At 37.7% G+C, this 22507-nt stretch overlaps 1 protein-coding gene and 1 pseudogene across 3 annotated transcripts; one reads left to right on the forward strand and one right to left on the reverse strand.

The window, feature by feature from the left end:
- Positions 1 to 209: 209 nt before the first annotated feature.
- Positions 210 to 16757, forward strand: parp2 (poly (ADP-ribose) polymerase 2). 2 transcript variants are annotated; one of them, XM_078173024.1, is made up of 17 exons: positions 211 to 407; positions 3663 to 3874; positions 4239 to 4404; positions 4653 to 4723; positions 6915 to 6965; positions 7383 to 7479; positions 7651 to 7726; positions 7816 to 7918; positions 8006 to 8159; positions 8419 to 8557; positions 8666 to 8729; positions 8925 to 9059; positions 10716 to 10843; positions 11071 to 11170; positions 11406 to 11504; positions 11782 to 11906; positions 14968 to 16757. In XM_078173024.1, exons 1-17 carry the CDS (start codon positions 335 to 337, stop codon positions 15125 to 15127), a joined length of 1953 nt encoding a protein of 650 aa, XP_078029150.1. In that variant the 5' UTR covers positions 211 to 334; the 3' UTR covers positions 15128 to 16757. The 2 variants fall into 2 exon arrangements, with proteins under 2 accessions (XP_078029149.1, XP_078029150.1); XM_078173023.1 differs by having other exon boundaries at positions 210 to 407; positions 7816 to 8159.
- LOC117271959 (protein lifeguard 1-like) lies at positions 15714 to 21496 on the reverse strand (annotated as a pseudogene). Its single transcript, XR_013492428.1, has 6 exons — positions 21433 to 21496; positions 19739 to 20043; positions 18435 to 18629; positions 17664 to 17792; positions 17438 to 17572; positions 15714 to 16916 (listed from the first exon to the last, which is right to left on the reverse strand). The product of XR_013492428.1 is annotated as a protein lifeguard 1-like (transcript).
- Between the last annotated feature and the right edge of the window lie 1011 nt (positions 21497 to 22507).

Here is a 22507-nt window from a genome sequence, read left to right on the forward strand (position 1 = left end):
GGGGGGTGGGGATATCGTGTAAATAATAGTGAACATTAGCACAAAATACTAAAAGCGAAGGTTAAAGTTAGATTACTAGTGAAACGTGAAACGTTATCCAGGTCCGTGCTAAAAAAGAAAACGAAAAAGAAAAAATCGTTGCCATGGTAACGTGGCGCATGCGTCAGGGGCACAAAAGCTTTTGTTTTACCCACGGAGTGATTCATCTTGATACTAAACGATCTTTAGCGGCACCGGCTCGGAAACACTTGGTGGTGAAAGTTTACTGCTCTTGTTTCTGTCACTGCACATTCTTTATTATTTATCCTACCTAGATATTTTTGAACAAACAACAATGAAGCGAACAAGAAGCTCAAAAAGTAAAACTCAGAGCGCACAAGAAACCGAAGAGGTCCAGTCCAAAACAGGTTGGTGCTTGTTTCCCGCGGTAAGGTTAGCTTAACAGGGAAGCGCTACCGTAGCTAAGTTAGCTGCTGTAACGACGTCAGTTGAGGACATGTCTGGGCAGCGAGCAGGGAGTGTGTTTGTGGTCTATGCAGGATTCACTGTTGTTATTTAGTTTTTGGAAAATAACCAATATTATGCCAAGGGTGGCGTTTACATTTGTTACAGGTTGAGCAAGTTAGTAAAACTTGTTAATGACCGCAACTGCGATAGCCAACATAACGTTACCACAAACCTAAAGGTCCTGGATGCCAAGGGATGCAAATAATGTTTATTAATACCCAACATGCCAGTTTATAAGTCACAACCAGCTAGAACTAATGCAGCTCAATAAAACTGCAGGGCTCAACAATAAGGATTGCCCGATTGCCCTGGGCAAGTAAAACTCACGGTCGGGCATGTAAACTAACAACTCACTTGCCCGATCGGGCAAGTTGCTAAAAATAGTAAAGGTTAATAACTAATTGATAAAATAAATGTATTTTAAAACGTGCTCTTCGGCTCTGATGCAGCGGTCTCTCTGCCTGAAGTCACAGGCACAGCTGTGTAACAATGTCCTGCCCACAGCCCCCATTGATATTATTTTGCGCGACGGACGCTTCATATAATAACATAACAATATACTATTTATGGTGTTATGCCATTGTGTCATTTCTGTCTCTACATGGTCACGCCTTAACAATTCTCCTCTGCTCTCTGTATCGCGCACGGCGGGCCGCATTTTCCTGACCAAACCTGACCCCGAGCCCGGTGCAGTTTGTCAGCTGACAAAGTTGTTGTTATGAACAGTGTGTAAATAACCATCAACAGACTGCTGTTACGCACAGACAAACAGCTGCTCGCACAGCAGCGCAGCACGGCACTCGTGCTGAGCTTGTGTTGCGTTCAGGTGTTGTCACGTAAATAACAACTTCCAACACTTAAACAGGTCATGGCACAAAACAGCAGCATGTCAAGTGACTTTTTACTTTATTATATTCAATAAAATTGTATGTTCCTAAATCTTGAGACACCTCGTATGTAAGCTAGACAGACATTTCACCTGCTCATTACTGTGCACACATGTACTGTATGTACTTAGTCCTAAAGAGCCCTTCTGGTGCCAGTAGATACACAGAAACATCCCAGCAGGCTGTGCTTTGCAAGCATACAAAAAAGTTTCACGCATGTGAAAATTATTTTTCATGCGTGTGCTTCACCTCTGCTGCTACAACTCCATCCTAGGGGAAACACTGCTGTGTGCGTTTTGTGTAACAGGTGGATGTTGTAGTCTACTGGTAGAGTAGAGAGAGAGCTAAGTAGCGTTGAAGTAGAGTAGAGCAGGGCAGAGAGATGGAAGCAAAATATATTAAACCCGGTGTTAATACGGCAGAACTGGAGAGAGGGGTGAAAAATAAATAGAGGTGGGCATGGCTCAAGTAGGGCGCAAAATTATAGACGGAGAACGACTGACAAATTTTTCACTTTAAGCCCTGACACTGTCATTTTTGTGTAGGAATTAAGCTACAATACATGACATATGTTGTTTTAATTAATAAATACAGTGTGAATAAAGATTACATAACATAAAAATAACTGCAGTCTTTGTTATTTGATAGCCGCTTAAACAATTTTTATAGGGCAAGTAAAAACTGACTTCGGGCAAGTAGATCTCTGACCAACTTGCCCGACCGGGCAAGTGAAAAAAAACCTTAGCGTTGAACCTTAAAGGTTATAATGTTCAATTTGTTTTAGAGAGGTGCTGATTCAACTTATTTGTCATTTTGGATATGACATATCATATTTTGCAGTCAAGACATCTCACACATACAACTAGTGGTAGAAGAAGTACTCAGAGCTTTTACGTAAGTAAAACTAGTAATACCACACTCCGAAAATACAGTGTTAAAACATATAGGTTCCGCATTGAAATATGTAAGTAAAAGTACAAAAATATGAGCATCAAAATTTACTTAATGTACCAAAACTAAAAGATTAGTGCTGTGTTATAATGGTTGATACATTGATATGTTCATCTATTTAATTTTGCAGCTTGTAAACGTGGAGCTAGTTTCAATGTATATTTATGATATATATTTTATATATATTGCTATATACTGCTGGGTAGCTTGTGAATTTAGCCCTTAAAATTAATAAAGCATTACTGATAAAATTATGTCATGTTTAATTTAGTGATTATATTTTTTTTATCACTTATCTGAATCTACAAAGTAATTACTAACTTAAGATGTCAGATAAATGTAATAAAAAGTACAATACCTGCTTGTGGTACAGTGTACGAATACCTTAAATGTTAAGCACAGTGTTAGAGTAAATGCACTTACTTTCCACCACTGCATACAACATATAAATGGGAAGTAAAGTGGTTAAAAGACTCATACATTCATTCTGTTTTCAATGATAATTGCATAGTTGTTTTAAGGGACATACTGTTTTAAATCTTTTCTCAATCAATCAAAGCAGATAAAATACTTCAGGGCAGCTGATATCAGACAGTACTCGTTTAGTAATATATTGGTACTGCTATTAAAGATATCGTAAATTGTTGTTCTCTGGTTTTCTGACAGTTTTATCTGCGAGGACCTCTTCAAAATAGAACTATATTAAATGCTAGACTTAAAATTCAGAACTTTATAAAACGTTTTTGCTGATTTATATATATGAAAAACAATGTGAAATGAGTCGCCAGTAACCTCAAACCTATGAACAATGTTAACTGTACAGTTTAAATAAATAAATAAATAAATAAATGTTTTTCTTGATAGGAAATGTGTTACCAGTACTTAAGGGATCAAGAGTGAACAGAAACAGGAATGTGGCACAAGCTGTAGTCAGTATTTTAATGAAAAGAAATGTCATTCATGTTTATTAATTTAATCAGTCCCAACTTTTCAAACTAATGCAGTTCGAATATTAAATAGAACATTTTGCTTCCTCACTCTAGTTGTGAGAGTTGACTCAGTACAGAAATATGTAATTATACAATATACAAGGGCTGCTTTGCACGGTTATTTTTATTATCGATTCATTTAACAGCTATTTGTGTTAAATTCAACAATTATTTTGTCTTTTAACTGTCAAAATATATAAAATATAACATAAATATTGACTAGGGAAGTCTTGAGTTACCAGAATTCAAAGTGTTCAAAGTATTTAAATTGTTACATCGGTAATAAGGTGTGAACACCCCTACTCTCTCTGTGTCTGTGTGTGATCAGTGTGGCAGTGGATAGGAGATAAAGGACAGTGGGAACCATACTCTGCCTCCGCCTGTGCCTTGTTGGACGCAGCCGTCTCTTCAGGAGAAACCTCTCTCACTCTGTCTGTGGGCTCTGGGACATCCTACGAAGTCGACCTGAAAAAGATGGTCCAGATTAATCCTGTCACCAAGTACAAGAGGAAGATTCGCTCTCAGACAGTAAAACCAGGCGTGTGTTGTGTGTTTTGCCACATCTGTCTGTCCATTAAATCTGCTGTCATTCCCTCTGCTTGGATTTTTGTTGTCAGTTTCACTTCATTTAATTTTTACTGTCTTATACTGTAGTTTTGTCAGTGTATTCTGTAGCCAACAAATCCAACAAAAAAAATCAATTATCCTATTTCACATTTTCTTCTTCTGTTGTTTTATTATATTTCCACCAATTAGCACTTTGATATATTTTTAGTAAAGGCCATGTGTAGTAGTTTAGTTGGTAGTGGTCAGATGTTACAGGAATTTTATACTGTTTTTGCTCAGTTTTGTTTGTTTGTTTGTGTTCATTAAAATGTTTCTTTTGTGTCTTTCTCATTCAGAGAGTTTGAATGACGCGAATGACTTGACTCCTCAAAACGGGACGCCAGTCCAAGTTAAAGAAGAAGAGGAGGAGATGGAAAAACAACCTGCAGCCAAGAAAAAGAGAGGGCAGAGCAAGAGTCAGACAAAAACTGAAGAAATACCCAAAGAAGAAACAAAAAGTGAAGGTAAAGTGAATATTATTTTTATATATGTTGTCCATAATATACCATTCAAAAAGAAGATAGGATTTTAAAGTTGCTGAGTAACTTGTCATCCACAGAGCGCATTAACGATGATAACATCATTAAGTGATTTCTGTTTTTACTGTTTCTTAACGTAGCAGTTTATACAGGACATGTTGTCACCTGTACTTCACAAAAAACGCCAGTTGACCTCATTTATGGTTTATCTCTGATTTTTGGATGCTGAACAGAGGTTGTGAGGATGGTGGTCATGAAGGGAAAAGCTCCAGTGGACATAGAATGTAAAGCCAAACTGGGAAAGGTACGTTATCTTTGTCCACATGATTTATGAGTCACATCAGGTTTTTATACACAAGTGTGTGTTACTGCTCTGTTAAATACTTGATCATAAATCAGTCAAAACTTTTAATTGATTGCAGTTTAAAGGGCCAGTGTGTAATATTTGGCATGGTTTATTGTCAATCTGAATCTGAATATTCTACCCATTAATATGTTTATACAAGTGTATAATCGCTATAAAATAAAATTCGTTTGGTTTTCGTAGCCTTAAAATTATGCTTTTATATATATTAATAGCAAGGGCCTTGATTTAGAGAGGTCGCCATCTTGCGCTGCCATGTATGTACGGCAGACCGAGCGGATGATCCAGCCAGCCAGAGAACGCGTTTCGCGTGTATAAATGAACCAACGAAGACAGCGGGAGGAAGGAAGGAGGAGGACGAAACAGCAGAGAGTGTTAGTAGTTCGTCAACAGAGAGTAGCGAAAAGTTTGCAAGTTTGCGAATGGACCACACTTACCACGCAACGGGAGAGAATGAACCCGAACCGTCATCTGCGAGGAAAGGAAGACGCAACTTCACTCCTTGTGATGCACTCTCTGCGGCGCTTTCCCTCCTGATGATATATCTCCCCAACGATGGTAGCACTGAATCCCATTCTGTGCATTCAGCCTGTCTTCTCACCCGCTCAGCATCAAACACATGGAGTTCCTCATCTGTATGCTCCGGCTCAAACAGGTATGGCTCTGGGTCTGTGTCCGCTACAAGAAACTCTTCAAAATCGCGTTCAGAGTCGTCCATTGCAGCTACTATAGTCCGGAGATATTGCTAGGCTAAATAAACAGCTGAGCTCTGTTTACCGGCTACGCTGTCAGTCAGTCAGTGTGTGGGCTGGAGATTGAGCAGAGAGGGGAGGGGGTCCCCACTTGGTATGGTAAACGAGTATGTGTGTATGAAGTGTGTCTGTTACGCTAGAAGAGTCAGAGTTTGGGACGGAGTCTTTTAGTGTTAGTGTTACCAGAGTTTTTGGAGTGCTCAAATAAGCTGGCCTTTTTCCAGAACGCTCCTCTGGTCTCCTGCTCATGAGGGATTCATTACAATATCGTAACATGGCTTAGATTTCTAAATAAACATTCACCTCGTCGCTAGATAGACCTACTCCTGAAAAACTCGTGCGCAAGGCTTTCTGTTCCTACGAGGCCACCGTCATTTACCCGACGGGAGGGGTGAGCGAGTGAGCCCTGCAATCTAGAATTTGATCACTGATGTCACTGTTTTCAACCCATTTTACACACTGGCCCTTTAAATTTTTTAAATGACACTTCTTACAAATATACATTTATGTTTGTAGGTCATGGAAATACTCAATATATAGGTAATATCTAAAGGAAAATATCAGAGGTTATTGATAATTTCTTACAGAAATAATGTGCAAAGATAGTGTTTGATTCTTAATGTTAATCATTGTGTTTCTCTCATCTTGTTGTTAACAGCATATTGTGCAGCATTCAAACATCCAATATGCTAATACAAATTGTCATTTTGCTTTTGGGATTTAATTTGTAATCATTATTAAGGATTTTTTTTCTGTAACAAAACAGCCAAACTAATACAAACATTAAGAGCTACAACAATAAGTCGATTGAAAGACAGTGGATCTGCAACTGTTTTCATGATTTATTTATTGTTTCAGTAATTTTTAATGCAAAAATATCAAACTGGCTGGTTCAAGGTTTTTGTATATGAGGATTTCCCACTTGTCTTTGTCGTATAGTAAATACAATATGTTCCAGTTTTGGACTGTTGACCTAACAAGCCAAACAGTCACTTTGGATCCTGGGAAGTAGTGATGGGTGTTTTGTACTACTTTTTCTGCATTTCATAGAAAACAACTAATCTAAAAAAAACCATTTCTGATTAATCAGTAGTAAGAATAAACATTAGACGCAGTCCTACAAAGATGTTTTTGGTTGCTTGTTCATCTGTAGTGCTTACAGAGTATCTTTCACCTTTGTTCTGGAGAGTCCCTTTTTTAATCTTGTGAAATGCACTTTGTCACTTCATACAAACATACACGCACACACACACACACACACACACACGTAAAGAGAGAAAATTGGAAGTTCACAGGAACAATATGTATTTAATTTCCCACTTGCAGATCAGGTGCAGTCACTGTCATTTATATTAGTAACTGTTCAACTTCTCTTTCAGGCTCATGTTTACAATGAAGGAAGTGACGTTTACGACGTGATGCTAAATCAGGTAAAATATCAAGACAAAGGCATGTGCCAATTAAGGAAGATATCCTAAAAAGTAGCAAATTTTCTTACACTCCAAGCTGGAAGTGCTTTTTATTCAAAATTCATAAGCTTAATTTCCATATTGAATAGTGCTGACTGACTAAAATAGTACTTGTGAATAGGTTAGTAGACATTTTAATCACAATAATTCACCATGGTTTCTGGTACTGATGAATTTAGAACAACATGTATTTAAATATTAAAATGATCTGACCATTTTCACTTACACTACAATGTGTATGTGTAATATGTTATGATGCTGAGAAACAGAAGTCTAATGAAGGATGTAAAATTGAATGAATTGTTTTTTCATGTGGTTTTATGGGAAAGTTAATTGATTTTCAGGCTTGCAGCAAATGTTCTCTCTCTCATTTTGCAGACAAATCTTCAGTTTAACAACAACAAATACTACCTGATCCAGCTGCTGGAAGACGACAGCTCTAAGTCGTACAGTGTGTGGATGAGATGGGGCAGAGGTGAGTTTATGGGACCATGATTCCTAACATATTTTATATATGTATAAATATTTGTGTGCATGCAGGAAGGGAACACAAGCCTGAAGTTTGGAAAATCTTATCTAAAATGTAAACTAACTTATTAAGTATATTTTGGTGGTTCCACCATTGTTTTTGTTTGTTTATTGTTAGTGGGAAAAGTGGGTCAAAACAGTCTGACAGGTTGTGGGGCAGACCTGCTGAAAGCCAAAGACATCTTCAAGAAAAAGTGAGATTGTGCAGTTAAAGCAATATCTCATGATATCCTACATTGAAGTGAGTTTCGTGAAATGCTGAAACATGTTTGCTTTGCCACAGGTTTTTAGACAAGACCAAGAATGAGTGGGAAGACCGAGCGAGTTTTGAGAAAGTAGCTGGAAAATATGACATGGTGTTCATGGACTACAGCACGAATGAAAAGGCAAGTAACAAGACAAGTAAACAACAACTTACGGCTCTCTGCGATATCATCTATCATTGTGAACATAGATATATTTCACTGTTCCAGGAGGAAAACCTGACCACAGTGGATGCTGCACCTAAAAAGAGGATCTCCAAGCTGGATGTGAAGGTCCAGTCTCTTCTGGAGCTAATCTGTGACCTCAAAGCCATGGAGGAGTGTGTGCTGGAGATGAAGTTTGACACCCGGAAAGCTCCTCTCGGTCAGTCTGAAGGAATCAGAAGTGCACCAGAATTTTTCCTGATATACCTATTATAACATTCCCAGAATTAAATATTATGTAGAGCACGTTACTTTTAAATATTCAAGTTGCTACAGTGTGATTCAAACATGCAGGAAAATAAGATCTCAAAGACATCCTTATAGACCCAATTGTGCCACCTGATCGATGAGTAGAGGCAGCTGGTGACAGATTGTTATGCTTCATATTTTAAATTTGTTGTTTTTCTTTCTACCTGCAGGCAAGCTGACCTCAGAGCAGATCCGTGCAGGCTACACCGCACTGAAGAAAATCGAGGACTGTTTGAAGAAGAAGGGTAGTAATCGTGATCTGCTGGAAGCATGCAACCAGTTCTACACACGCATCCCTCATGACTTTGGGTAGGGAATATGTGGCTGTGCACTTGGAGAGATGTGCTACTGCTAAATGATGAGGCAAGCGTTTCACATTGTTCTGTGCTGCTGTTACTAAAAGATTTAATTCTCCAGGTTGAAAACTCCTCCAATCATTCGTACAGAAGATGAGCTAAAGGAAAAAATTGCGCTGTTGGAGGTAAAGAGGTTCTTCATGGATTAATAGATTAAAAAAAAACAACAACTCAATGCCACACATTATCTATCTATCTATCTATATATATAAATATATATATATATATATATATATATATATATATATATATATATATATATATATATATATAATATATATAAAAATATATATATATATATTTCTTATTTCTTTTTTCAGGCTCTGAGTGACATTCAGATTGCAGTGAAAATGGTTCAGTCCAGTGAAAACAATGACGAACATCCTCTGGACCGACAGTACAGCTCCCTCAAGTGCCAGCTGCAGCCTCTAGACTCCAGCAGCAATGAGTACACGGTCAGCATTTTACTTGTCGTAACTGTTGTGATGATGATAAAGGTCAAGCTTTATTAGCCTGGACTAATATTAAAAATAATACTAATACTCAACTTGTACCTTTAACAAGACTTCCACGTTAAAAAGTTCCAGTTTTTACCAAAGTCAAATCATTTGTGTCATTTCCTCTCCTGGAGAAGGTTGTTCACACATTGGCTATTGCAGCTCCCTGTACACATGCCTCTCTCATATGTCACTTCACTGCCTCCAACTTGTATAAAATGCTGCAGCTGGGCTCTTAACAGATTCCAAAAAATGGGACCATACTACACCTATTTTTGCTTCTTTACATTGGCTACCCTCGTCTTTAGAGTTGATAAAATACTTTGTCACTTTTAAGGCCATCTGGTTTGGCACCTCTTTATATCTCTGAGCTGCTCTCCCCTTATGACCAACACGCTGCCTGAGATCCACAGGCAAAACACTGTTATCTGTAACAAAGTCACGGCTAAAAATGGAAGGTGACTGTGCATTTGCTGTAAGAGCCCCCAGACATTGGAATGCCCTGCCAGAGGAGATCAGGCATGAGTCAGTGCTCTAATTTAAATCATTCCTTGAAACACACTTGTATGAAGCTGCTTTTAATTCTTGACTATGATGCCTTTATATTTGTTTATTGGTTTTTATTCACCTATTTTTTGTCTGTTTGTTTTATTTCATATTATTGTTTTATGACATTAATATTTGTAATTGCCCCTGTAATTACTTGCTTTGCTACCTGATACGTTGTCTCTCTCCCCCATGTCTTTCATTGCTTTGTAGGGATGCACCGAAATGAAAATTTGTGGCCGAAGCCGAATAAAATTCAACGCTTGGCCAAATACCGAATACCGTTGTTTAGTTTTTCATTAGTTTTTGCAGATGAATCCCCTCCAGATTAGTGTTGTCATGGTACCAAAATTGGGACCCACGGTACAATACCAGTGAAAATATCATGGTTCTGAGTAGTATCATGATACCACAGCGAAAATGAGGCAGATGTGCCTTTTGTCATTTATAAAAATCATCAATGATATTTCAATGGAATAAATTACTTAATGACTTATTCATACTTCAAAAACAGCATCAATAAGTGATTAACATGGGGGGATCAAAATAAAATAAATAAATAAAATAAAAATCAACCAGCCACCCTCCTCCCCTTCATAAGTAAAGAACAGTCCCTTCATAAGTGAAGAACAGTCGGTGAGGTTTGTGGGCCGTTACCTGCCACAAAGAGAGAAATGTGAAATGTGAATATCAAGACTTTTAGCTATCTATATTATGTATATCTGTATCTCTACCTTTAATGTCAGTGGTACCTCAAACAGCAAAATATTCTTTGTAGAGCTGACTTTCTTTTCCAACTTCAAGCCATCATACAGGAAGGCAGACACAATTTTTCCACTGACAGCAGCCTTAATAAACCAGAGTGCATTTGATCACTGTAGCTGCAAACCTTTACAAAGGAAAAGGTCACTAATTGTCTTTATGTATTTTCCTATACACCCATTAATTGACATAAACACAGTCAGAGAAAATGGGTAGACCAAATAGTGAGTGACACCTCAGCTGCAAAAACCTAGTTTGTGTGGCTGGTGATGTTTTCTCATAAACTTTCCTCTTGTCTGTGTGAAGGTGATAGAAAAGTATCTACAGTCCACTCACGCCCCCACCCATCGTGACTACACCATGACTGTCCTTGACATGTTCTCAGTGGACAGAGACGGGGAGAGTAACAACTTCCTCTCAAACATACACAACAGGTAACCCACAGTCGGTTTAGTGTTAGGATAAACTTCACTATTCTCTTGCAACAGATGATCGTGGAGACAACAATTGCATTTTTGAAAATAAAAATGAGTGCTTAAAAAAGTACTTGAAAGCCCTTGAATATGACTTGCCCTTTTCTGTATGAACCCTGTATACAGTTATGTGTGTTTATTTCATGTAGCCCACTATGTGTGTGTGTGTGTGTCTGTCTATCTATCAGGACTCTGTTGTGGCACGGTTCCCGCCTTTCTAACTGGGTCGGCATCCTCAGTCAGGGGCTCCGAGTGGCCCCACCCGAAGCTCCCATCACTGGTTACATGGTAGGATGGAAAATAAATGCATAACATCTATTAAAATAATACCCAACATTGATGCAGGGTCTAAAAAACACTCGACACAATATTTAGAATAGAAACCTTTGTGTTTCTTATTTTTATTTTTTTACTTCATAATTACATTTTTGGAATGAAATGTTCTATTAACTATTCAACATTTTTCATTATTATATTTTTTTTATTCCAGTGATAATAATTTCATTGATTCCCTTTCATCTAGTTTGGAAAAGGTATCTACTTTGCTGACATGTCGTCTAAGAGTGCCAACTACTGCTTTGCTAATCAGAACAACCATGTGGGACTGCTGTTACTATGTGAGGTGAGTTGATTTACTGTTTGCGTGGCCAGATTAAATCAGGTAGTTGTTTGCACATCCCAACTTTCATTAAGGCCAGGCACAGGACAGCAGATTCAACCTAGGGAAAAATAATAGTTTGCGCACTCTGGGTTTTAGCTTCCATAAAAGAGCTGCCAATACAAGACCATCTTTCAAATTAACAATAAAAACATGATTTGAACTTCTCATTGTATGTTGGGCACAGATGTAATGCAGCAGTGTTTCAGCACCCATGCTTTGTGTCTGTGTGTGGTTGCAGGTTGCTCTGGGAGACAGTAACGAGCTGCTGGATGCAGACTACGAGGCCAACAATCTGCCGACTGGAAAACACAGCACCAAGGGCCTGGGACAGACTGGACCTGACCCCAAAAACTCAGTCAATCTGTTAGTCTGTCTCATTACGCTGATACATTTCATACAGGCCAACCATTGATTTAATTGTGCTTTTTGTTATACAACAGAAATCATTATAATTTCTGAGAGGGGGAGTTTGTTAATTACATTTGTAACGGAAAAAGCAGGTTGATAAGGACAAAAAAAAAAAAGAAGAAATAAATGATCATAACATCACACGAAGGAACCCATAAATAATCTCCACTGACTTTAAACTTCTTGAACTTCTACTTTGAGATTTATAGTAATCTGACAAAACAGTTTTGAAAACAACCATCATTCTCCATTAACTGTAAAATAATTTAATTTCTAGTTTCCTAGATGATCATGTTTGTAAATAGTAAAAAAAAAAAAAAAGGTAGACAGGTAAATTATAGACAGTTTACCCAAATTCAAAATCAAAGATACATATTTTTCCTTTTACCTGTCGTGCTGTTTATCGGTCTAGATTGTTTTGGTGAGTTGTGTTACTGTATGTTGGAAATATCAGATATAGAAATGTCTGCCGTCTCTCAAATTTGAAAAAAGAAAAAATATATTCGAAAAACTCAACAGCAATGTCTCTTTCCAGAAATCATGACCTGGTCACTCAAGATAATCCACAGACCTGGTGAGCAGTTTCATGTAGGAACTATTTTCTTTCTACCGAATTACACCCACCCACTGTATCACTGTGCAGAGGGAAGTGTTCATCTACTCATGGACGAGAGGCCCATGCTCATGATGTACTTGAGTGTGAGTTGAAAACATTAATAGCGTCCTAAGATGAGCTGTAACGCTAGCTAGCTCAGTGGTGCTAGATGAGCTAGCAGTAGATGCAAGCTTCCATCTATCCGATGATACTGTTTGCAGGTGTAGTTTGGGTGAAAGGGAATTATCTTTAGTAACTGTAGTAGATTATCTTGAGTAACCAGGTCGTGATTTCTAGCAAGAGACATTGCTGTTGAGTTTTTTAAATGTATTTTTTGGTGTTTAAAGGCCCAGACACACCAAACTGACATTAAAGAACTAGTGGCAACAAAGGCTAACTGTTGCTTCACACTGCCTGTGTCTTGGCTGAAAAGGTGCTCCTGAACGCATCGCAAAGACTACAGCTCTAGTCTATATTCGTATTAGAAAAGGGGAAACCGGAAGACGGAAAGGAAGGTTTCAAGATGCTAGTTAGCAAGTTAGCATATTAACAACACAACACAATATTTAAAGAACAAAGATTATTTACCGTGCATCAGTGAACAGTAACACAAAGAGTTAGGAACTGTTTCTGCTAAAGAGCTCAATGGCAAAAAAAGGTTACCTAATATTTACAAGTTTTTTTTTTACCCTCTTGACTTGTTTGTGTGCTTTCCTCACATTCATTTCTCTCTTTGTGCACTGAGTTTAACTGCCAGTCAGTGATTTCACTCACTGACGGGCTCCACCATCTGTGACATCGATTCACAATTGTGAATTGGTTGAAAAAAAGAACCAAGTAGTGCTAACAGTGTGGGGCACACCACAAAAACTAGGGTGAGAGAAGCTTACCGATGGCAAGGGTCAACCATCAACTTGATGTGTCAGGGCCTTTAAGCTCCACAAGCAAAGTGCCATCTACTTACATTAAATTTAAGAGAAAGCAGACATCTCTACTGCTGATATCTTAAACACTCACCTATTCACACTAAAACAATCTAGATTGATAAATAGCTCTACAGGCAACAGGGCAAATATGTATTTTTGATTTGGGGGTGAACTGTCCCTCTAAGGATGCTTTCCTATTAACCTCAAAAAAAATAATACGTACACTTTTGTTATATTTTATTCTAGAGTCCTGTTGCTACTCTTTGTAACCTGCGGAGTGTTTTTTACAGCAGTGCATCAATTATAGAAATTCATAAGCTCCATATTTAGACTACCTAAGCTGTTTATTTTATCCATATAGATGTATTTGTTTAGGGTCATTTTCAAGCATTCCATAGAAATGTCAGATGGTTTTACACCAGAAAGAGGCATTATAGAGTCAAACCACTAAAATGAAAGTCAAAATGCTAAATGGTGAACTCTTTTTGCTCTGTAGTGACTCATACACTAATGGACTGACCTCGTTTTACTCTCATTTGTTCTGCCTACTCTCTCACTCTGCTGCCTCGTCTCCCTGTAGATTTCACAGTCTGAAAAAATACTGTTTTTCATAACAGAGCATGAAACATTTCATCTGTGCATGAAACATACTGCTAATTTCATCTAGGGCCATCCTTTAAATCCAAGTCTGATCAACCTCAATAGACTGAGCTGCTTGTTTTTAAGCTAGAGCTGCAATGAGGAGCAAATATTTTTGGTGATTGATCATCATTTTGAAGCAAAAAAAAGGTTCTGCATTCTCAAATGTAAGAATTTGCTGCTTAATTTTACATGATAGGAAGCTGAATATTTTGGGGTTTAGGACTGTTGGTCAGACAAGACATTTGACGACATCACGCTGCACTGTACTGTACTTAGCATTTTCTAAAGTTTTATAAACCAAACAATTAGTAGATGGACAACAAATGAATCACTGAGAGTTGAGTCAATCCATGTTTAAAGCAAATATGTGAAAATCTTCTGGTTTGAGGTTGTTCTTCAACATGAATATTTGCTGTTTTCCTTTGTATTCTACAACTGTAAACTGACTATCGTTTAGATTTGGACTGATGGCCACACAAAACAGGATATTTAATGATGACATCTTAGACTCTAGGACATTGGGATAGACTTTTTTTTTTTCTTTATCATTTTCTGGACCCAATGATTCAGTCAGTTAATAGAAAAACAAGTTCTGAGTTTATGATTTACAAAATGAATTGCTAGTTGCAGCTCTAACTACGAATTACTTTTCTAAGGCATTATAATTTTTTAGATTAAATTTCCAACCTTGCTGGCAGCAGCTGGTTTCAGTTCATCTTTGCGGGTTGATTTTCATATTGTGCTGGCTTCAACTGAAACTTGCAACTTTCTGAAGGAAGTATTGTAAAGGAAAAGCTATCTGTCTTTAGATAAACACAACTTTTTCATTTGCATTCTTCTCTTTCTTCCTCAGGGATGGTGTGACCGTGCCGATGGGGCCAGGGGTGAAGACGGGGGTGGATAGAAACAACTGTTACTCCCTCTTGTACAACGAGTTCATTGTTTACAACCCTGCACAGGTCCGCATGAGGTACCTGCTGCGGATCAAGTTCAACTACTCTTCACTGTGGTAAGGCAGTGCAAAACAATATGGATGTGAGAAATCTGGAGATTTCAGGCAATTTGCTCGCCTCAAAGAATGATATATCACAGAGTCATTCCTTATGTACAGTCTGATTGTGGTTCTTGGGGATAGGATGTAAACCTGAACACCCTGCTGTTACTGGGTGGATAACAGACTTGTTTACTGTCTTATTGATGTAGAGCTGTAGAATTAGTCAACTGGCAACTATTTTAATGATAATTTAATAGTTTTAGTCTTTCTATGCCAAGCGTTATTGCTGCTTTCCCTTGTCATATCTGATATCTTTGGGTTTACAAACAAATTAATTCAAAAAACAATTGGCAGATTAATTAGTTGCATTCCTGCAGTAATGTCTGGTGTTGTGGTACTTGAGATCAGTCCTGGTCTAAAGACCACTTTTTTAGTTATCGGTCTCATCTCGGACTCAAACACATTTTTACTCAATCTTCACCTGGTCACAGACAAAGAGTATTCTGGATTTTATTACTAAACCAGTCATGACCACAACTGCAGGGATATTACCAAACTGCCTGTGCAAAGAAAAGGAACGTTGATTAAAGACGCTTAAGTTGATATCATTTCCTTAGTGTTTGTTTGTATTTGTTTGCTCATAGAAAACAAAGGAAAATTCCCACACATATAATACATCTTTGTGATGCTGTTTGATTATTTGTTAAGACATTTCTCATGGGACACTTACACATGCACACATAAACTATATGACAGTTAAATAGGTAAATGAAGAGGAATCTTTCCTCATTTGCATGTTGAACAGTAAGGGAGTAAGGGACTCTGGTTTGGTCTTGGTCATGACTTGGTCTCGGTTAAGGTGGTTTTGACTTCAACACTGGTGATGTCCACACTGGGGGTTGACACATCAGAAGGTTTTATACAGCTCACTCAATATGTAAATGGTTAAGTGAATTGAATTCAAGAAAAACATCAACAAAATTACTCTTTTCTACGATGGGTTGTCTCTTGTAATACGACACTGACTGCATCTTTGTTTTTGTTTTTTTGAGTCAGAAAATGATGTTGGACGCTGTCAAATAATTTCTGAATATTGCTTGTTTAGTAAACAAGTGAACTTTGGTGAGGGTAAAAGATGCATTTGTGTGATACGAAAAACATGCTCAACATCTTGCACTACTTTTTGTCCATATTGCTTTAAATCCCATACGTCCTTATATCAGTGTAAGCTGTATTGTATAGACCTTTGGTCTCTGATGTGGTGCTGTATGAAACATAAATGGCCTTATGGATCTATTAGATTATCAGCATCTGAATTTAGTGACAAAACATGATTTGGAAGTTCTGTAAACAGGTTTGATGTGCGCATTTATACTGCTTTTTTGTGTTATTAATGTAGAAAAGCAAAAATTGTATGCTTTCATTTGTTTTTGGATAATTGTCGGGTCAAACGTTTGTATGGGTTAACATGCACTGTAAAACAACAAATACAATACAACATTTTTTTATATAAATGTTTGTTTATGTAAAACTGAGAAAAAGTTTTTTTCTGTAAAAACTGATAATCATTCGCTCATTGTCACTTAAAACAGGAGTTACAGCATATACATTAAACACTAATAATAAAGGACATTTTCATGGTGGGTACAGTTTGGAGTGTCTATCTGTGTGTTTGTGTGTAAATGTATTTTGTGAATACAGTTTCACCTCCTCCCCAGCAGGTAGAGGAAGATGAGGACTATGCCCAGGTAGATCAGCGTTGAGTATTGCATTGTCTCCTTCATCAGCGGACAGTTGACCATCAGGAACTAAAGGGAGGGAGAGGAGGAGGAGGAGGAGGAGGAAGAAGAGTTAGGACAGGGTGAGAGAGAACCACCAGATAAGTAATTATGTAAATTATGACACATTTTATTTGTTTTTGTCATGGAAGAAAATTTCACATGCCATGGTAGGAAAAGCTCAGGTGTAAATGATGAAATGAATGATAGCTGAATTCCACACCCTTGCACTCACTTTGACTTGGTTGCTTTCAAAACCTCTACCCACTCATAGCTCACAGGTGTTTTCATTTAATTTACCTGCTCAGATTTCTTCACAAGGCTGGGTGTTCATCGCTATTCTGCTGAAGCTGTTGATGAAAGCGCCTGTGTGTGAGTACAGGGCCTTTATTGCATCTGATAAAGAAAACCTATTTTGATGCTGCACACTCATTTGCTTTAAAATGTAAAATGTTAAGTGGAACTGGGCAATTTGGCGCCACAAAGAGTTTCCTTTTTCTCTCAGCTAAGAATTATTCATAGTTGTAGTGTTGTATAGTTTTGTCCCGTACCAGTGAATGCAGCAGAGCACCCATCCATAGTTGATATCAGTGATGTAGGAGTAGTAGAACATGCAAGAACCCAAACATGATCACGTCCACAGCCAGAATCAGCAGAACACCGTACCAAACAGTGAAATCATAAGTCTGCAAATGACACAGGAACACATTATTACATTAATTAATTTCATGAATATTTGTTTGTCTGTATAATCCTAATAGAGTCAGACAGTCTGACCTGTGCAGTAAATGCAATGATTGCTATAGAAATGGTCAGTGTTGCTCCCATAGTGATGACAACATCGGTGGTGTTGTGGAAGGAGGCGATGGTTCCCACCATGTATGACAAGCTCAGGGTGACCACAACCTGTAGGCAGAAAATTCAAGGTATTAAACATCTCTAACATCATCTCAGGAAGCATTTGCCTATAGTTCTCTTTATAGATAGCTTCACAAGTTTAACTGCTTCTAACAGACAGATTCAGATTATAGTCTTCTTTGTAAACTTTATAGACCAGAAACCCTGAACGAGCACTTATAACCCTGTGCTGCGTACTACAAAGTAAAGGATGTCCTCATTTTAAATGTCACACAACTTCAGAGGAAACTGAGGTTTTCATTTGGAAACAATAAAAGATGTACCACATTCTGAGAGCCCATTTAAATGTAAAGAGAGGTCTAAATGTTGAGGAAAATTAGCCAAAATGTTTCATCATTACTAATTTAAAGGGTTTCCCAGAAAAGTACTTTTAATTGAGTGACATGTAGCTGAGGCAGTAGCAGCAATATTTCACTTCTCTTTCCAGGATGTGGCCTTGTGACCATGGGTGTAACCCATTCGATATATATTTCCTTTTAACCTGCAAAGCTACGACTGTCCTTTTAGTCTATTATTTAAATGTTTTGTCATATATTGTTAACAGAAATATCTGTGACAGTATCTATATTGTGTAGTATTAATTTCCCCTTTAGACATTTGGGGTTTCATGCTCCTGTATTTGTAACCCACCAGTCCCACGATGTTCCAGGGGCGACGCCAACTGAAGGTTTTGCAGCAGCTGAGGGCGATGGCGACTATTACGAAGATGATGATGGAGCTGAGGTAGGCCCACAGGTTGGTCTGAACCATTTCACCGCTGGAAAAGGTGAACACACACGCCACACTGAAGGTGAACAGCAGCTGGAGAGTCAGGATGCTGAACACCTGCATAAGGAAAGATAAAAAACAGCACTAATAAAAATGAAGAGCTTCAGTACTAAGTATTCTGCACATATACTGATCTTAAAGGTTTCTATAGATGTCTTTTGATAAAACAGCTTTAATTTTGACACTCATGATCTGTGACCATTTACAGATTCAAAAAACAATCGATTTTTCTTGTCATTTTGTTGAGAGAGATTATTACACTTACATCTGACCAAAGTCCAGAATCTCTTGTGCTTTATGAGGCTTTGCAGTGTCCAGTTGTCATGGTTGTCTAATGCAATGACTCCCAACCGCAAGATAAATCCATATTTATTATCATAATAACCAGTTAACCACCAGCTACAGTTGGCTGACTGCTTAGAAAACACCTCCCTCCAACTGTATTCAGCTGTAACACGTCAATACCAAGTACAATTAAGAGTTAATAAAAACAAATTAGCAAGTGAGCATAGCTATGAAAAAAATCCAGGATTACTCTGTTTTGTATCAAAAACCTATTGTAACAATATACATGTTTATATCGTTAATAGTATGACAGAAGTTTAGGTCAACATCAGTTCAAACAAGCACATTTGGAAGATACTGGGTCAGGTTGCTCAGACAAAAGAAATCTTATAAATGTCTCACTGCACCAGCCATGATGTATTCTATTATTATGACCTTAAAACTAGGGACACTTAACCTCTACCTGCTTGCTTAATCAATGGTTTTTGAATCAAGATGATTTTATGTTTTTAACAATGAACAGTTTTGGCTCGAATTTTTGTCAAACAGTCCCTTAATCCCTGAGAACAAAGCAGCATCTGTTTGCGGCTTCTTTTCACAAGTTGCATATGTCTATAAGTCATTTTTCATCTCAGATTGATCTATTTTCCTAATTTTTAGAGGCCTGAGGTGGTAAAATTAGCCAATAATTTACAGGAAGAAAGTAAAAATTAGGGCAAAGTTTTTTCGGGGAAAAAACATAATTTTGTGTTGACAAAATATTTTTTTTTCTTCTTTCTTATCCTGTTAATCATCTTGTTACCCCCAAATATTTCTCTTTCAACCCCTCAGGTTGGGAAAATGAGGTAGAGGATAATGCACCCATGGCAAGTCGTACAAACCTTTCTAACGAACGCTCTTCTCACTGTCTTGTCTTTAACAGAAGATAAGGCAATCAATGGAGTTGTGTCCAACGAGGCTTGTGGGCTGTTGTCCAGGAAAGACTCGTATCCAGTGGTAGGCTGATAGGTGTAAGTCATCTCAATTTTGGGTGGAAGGTACATTAGGGATGCTGCAGAGTAGGGTGGAGGTTGCTGTCCTTCGTAGGAGTATAATGGTGGTGGTGATGAGGAGACATCGTAACCAGGAGCGTCCTTCGTATCTCCATATGTAAGGTAGTCTGCTGTATCTGACATACTGGAGGGAACTGTGGACCAAAGATCGAAGTTCAGTCTAATTAAAAGACCAACTGATACAAAAGCAAGCACGGGGCCGATTGGATACATTCTGTTTAGCAGCTGAAGCAGGAAGTTCCTGTTTCATTCATGAGTTACTTATTAACTTTGGTGCCTGAACTGAAATGTCTGTTTCGCCAAATTTCTGTTCTATCTTTGTTGTTAGTTTAATTAAGTTAAACTATGGGAGTTTTTCGATTTCTGCCTGCCAGCATGTACCACAACAACCAAAAAGTACAAGTTAAACTACAGCTCGCCATACCCTTGCTTTCTATTGGTACAGCATCTTGATGCCTCTGTCAAATCTTGTCACCAAAGAATGGTGTAAAGAAATGAGAAAGTTGAGTTTGAGCTGTGGGGCCACTTCTCTTACACTCAGCAAACATTGTGGGAACAATGAGTGTTCTGTCATTATTTGGTTTAAAAACTTTGTGTGGTCTTAGATTCTCCAATGATCATGATACCCCTAAATATCCTCAGACTTTATCTCAGTTACAGTAACAACACAGTAGGCGTTTTCGTTCACAGTAGACATTTTGACTTGTCATAGTAGGAAAAAAGGACAGGTGTTTCCAATACAACACTGGCTCTGGTATAATCTTGACGGTGTGACAGCAGCAGTGTGAAGCAGCCAAACGGAAGTCAACTATCTTTAATTTAGTTAGTCACACCTGTGGTTTTCCTACTCTGTGTCAAAAATGATTTCTCTCTATGGGCTCCATAATTAGTAGCAGAATTACATTAAATCATATATAATAAACAGAGAATGACTTATTCATGCAGATGAGATCAATTAAAACTACTTAGCTTTACATCACTGACGTTATTTTGCATTAAGAGATTTTACAGTATACTTATATTTTAAACTTTTGTGTGGCAGAGATATTAGTGATGTTATTTAGACCTAGTTTTATATTAACATATTTGGATTCTAAACATTTAAGTACATGCTCAGAGGGCTCCAGAGTGAACGGATACATATTTAAAGATCCATTGCTGCAGTTAGACTTACTGCACCTCCTGAATTTTTAATTCAGGAGGCTTAAAGAGTCAGTTCACCCAAATATTACAAAATAAAAATTGATGTACCCACAATGGTACCCAGAAACATCTATGCTGTTACTGAGACTGCATGAGTATCAGCATAAGTAAATAACTCATGCCATTTACCATAGGAGTAAATGGCAAAATACATTTTCTGTTCTTTTAACAGGCCCTATTAATACAGTATTATTAACCTAATATTTGCTGTCTTGTTGAAAGTAGCAGCAGAGTAAACAGCAGGATATTTGATTTTGTTTTACACATAAAAAATAAGAATAATATACTATGATAATATGAATAGTTAATTGTCTACTTACCTTTTCTGACAGATTATGAGTCCCACACCACACAGTACTGTTTGAGGAGGAGACTAAACTGAAAGCATACCTTAAGAGGTGGTGGGGGTGGGGTTATTTATTCTACAGACACGTAGTAGAGTTTCACTTCCTGACAGCATGAACTGAAGTAGAAAAAAAATCCCCTGTCGGAAAATGCAAATTCTACCACAGCTTCCCAAAAGGTCAGAGGCTGTTTCTGAGGTTGTCACTTTTTTGCCAGTTCAGTACAAACTCAAAGATGGGACAATTTAGGACACATTATTATCTCATTTGTGTTTGGGAGTACTGGACCTGAAAATGTTTGGTGGTGTCATCTGTTGACAGGCAGAAATTGTATAGTAATTCCTGTATTGCCTAACTCAGCCTGATTGCAGTATCAGTTGGAGAGGTCTGTATTGATTGTGCCAACACTACGTAACTCATTTTAATCAGATCAGTCATTTAATCTACATCTGTTTTCGATCGCTTCAGTCACTTTGAAGCAAAAATGTAAATCTCTAGATATCTGGGTTTGGACTCTTGGTCAAAACAAATCAACATTTGAAGATACCAACTTTGAGTTTTGAATTTTTCAATTTTCTGACATTTACAAACGAAACAGTTCAGATTAATTAGTTAACATCCCTGCAGTGATGCCCACAGTGGGGGTTGACAGATCCAAAGTTTAGACAGCTCACTCAATATGTAAATGGCTTTGGGGATTTTAATGCAAGCACACCAACAAAACTTTTGCCTACAAAAGGTTTTCCCTTTTGTAAGAAAGGTTGTCAGAAAATGATGTTGAATGCTGTCGAATAATTTCTGAATATTGCTTAGTACAGTGAACTTTGGTGAGGATAAATGATGAGTATGAATCCGTGCGATATGAAAAATATGCTCAATATTATACTTTTTGTCCCTGTTGCTTTAAATCCCATACGTCCTTAGATCAGTGTCTATTAGATTATCAGCATCTGACTTACATCACACAACATAAAGATTTGGAGGTGCTTTAGCCAGGTTTGATGTTAGTGTTTATAATCTCAATTCCATGGACTGCGTCTAATCCCGAAAA

This window comes from Epinephelus lanceolatus, chromosome 12, assembly GCF_041903045.1.
Source record: "Epinephelus lanceolatus isolate andai-2023 chromosome 12, ASM4190304v1, whole genome shotgun sequence".
Classification (NCBI taxonomy): domain Eukaryota; kingdom Metazoa; phylum Chordata; class Actinopteri; order Perciformes; family Serranidae; genus Epinephelus; species Epinephelus lanceolatus.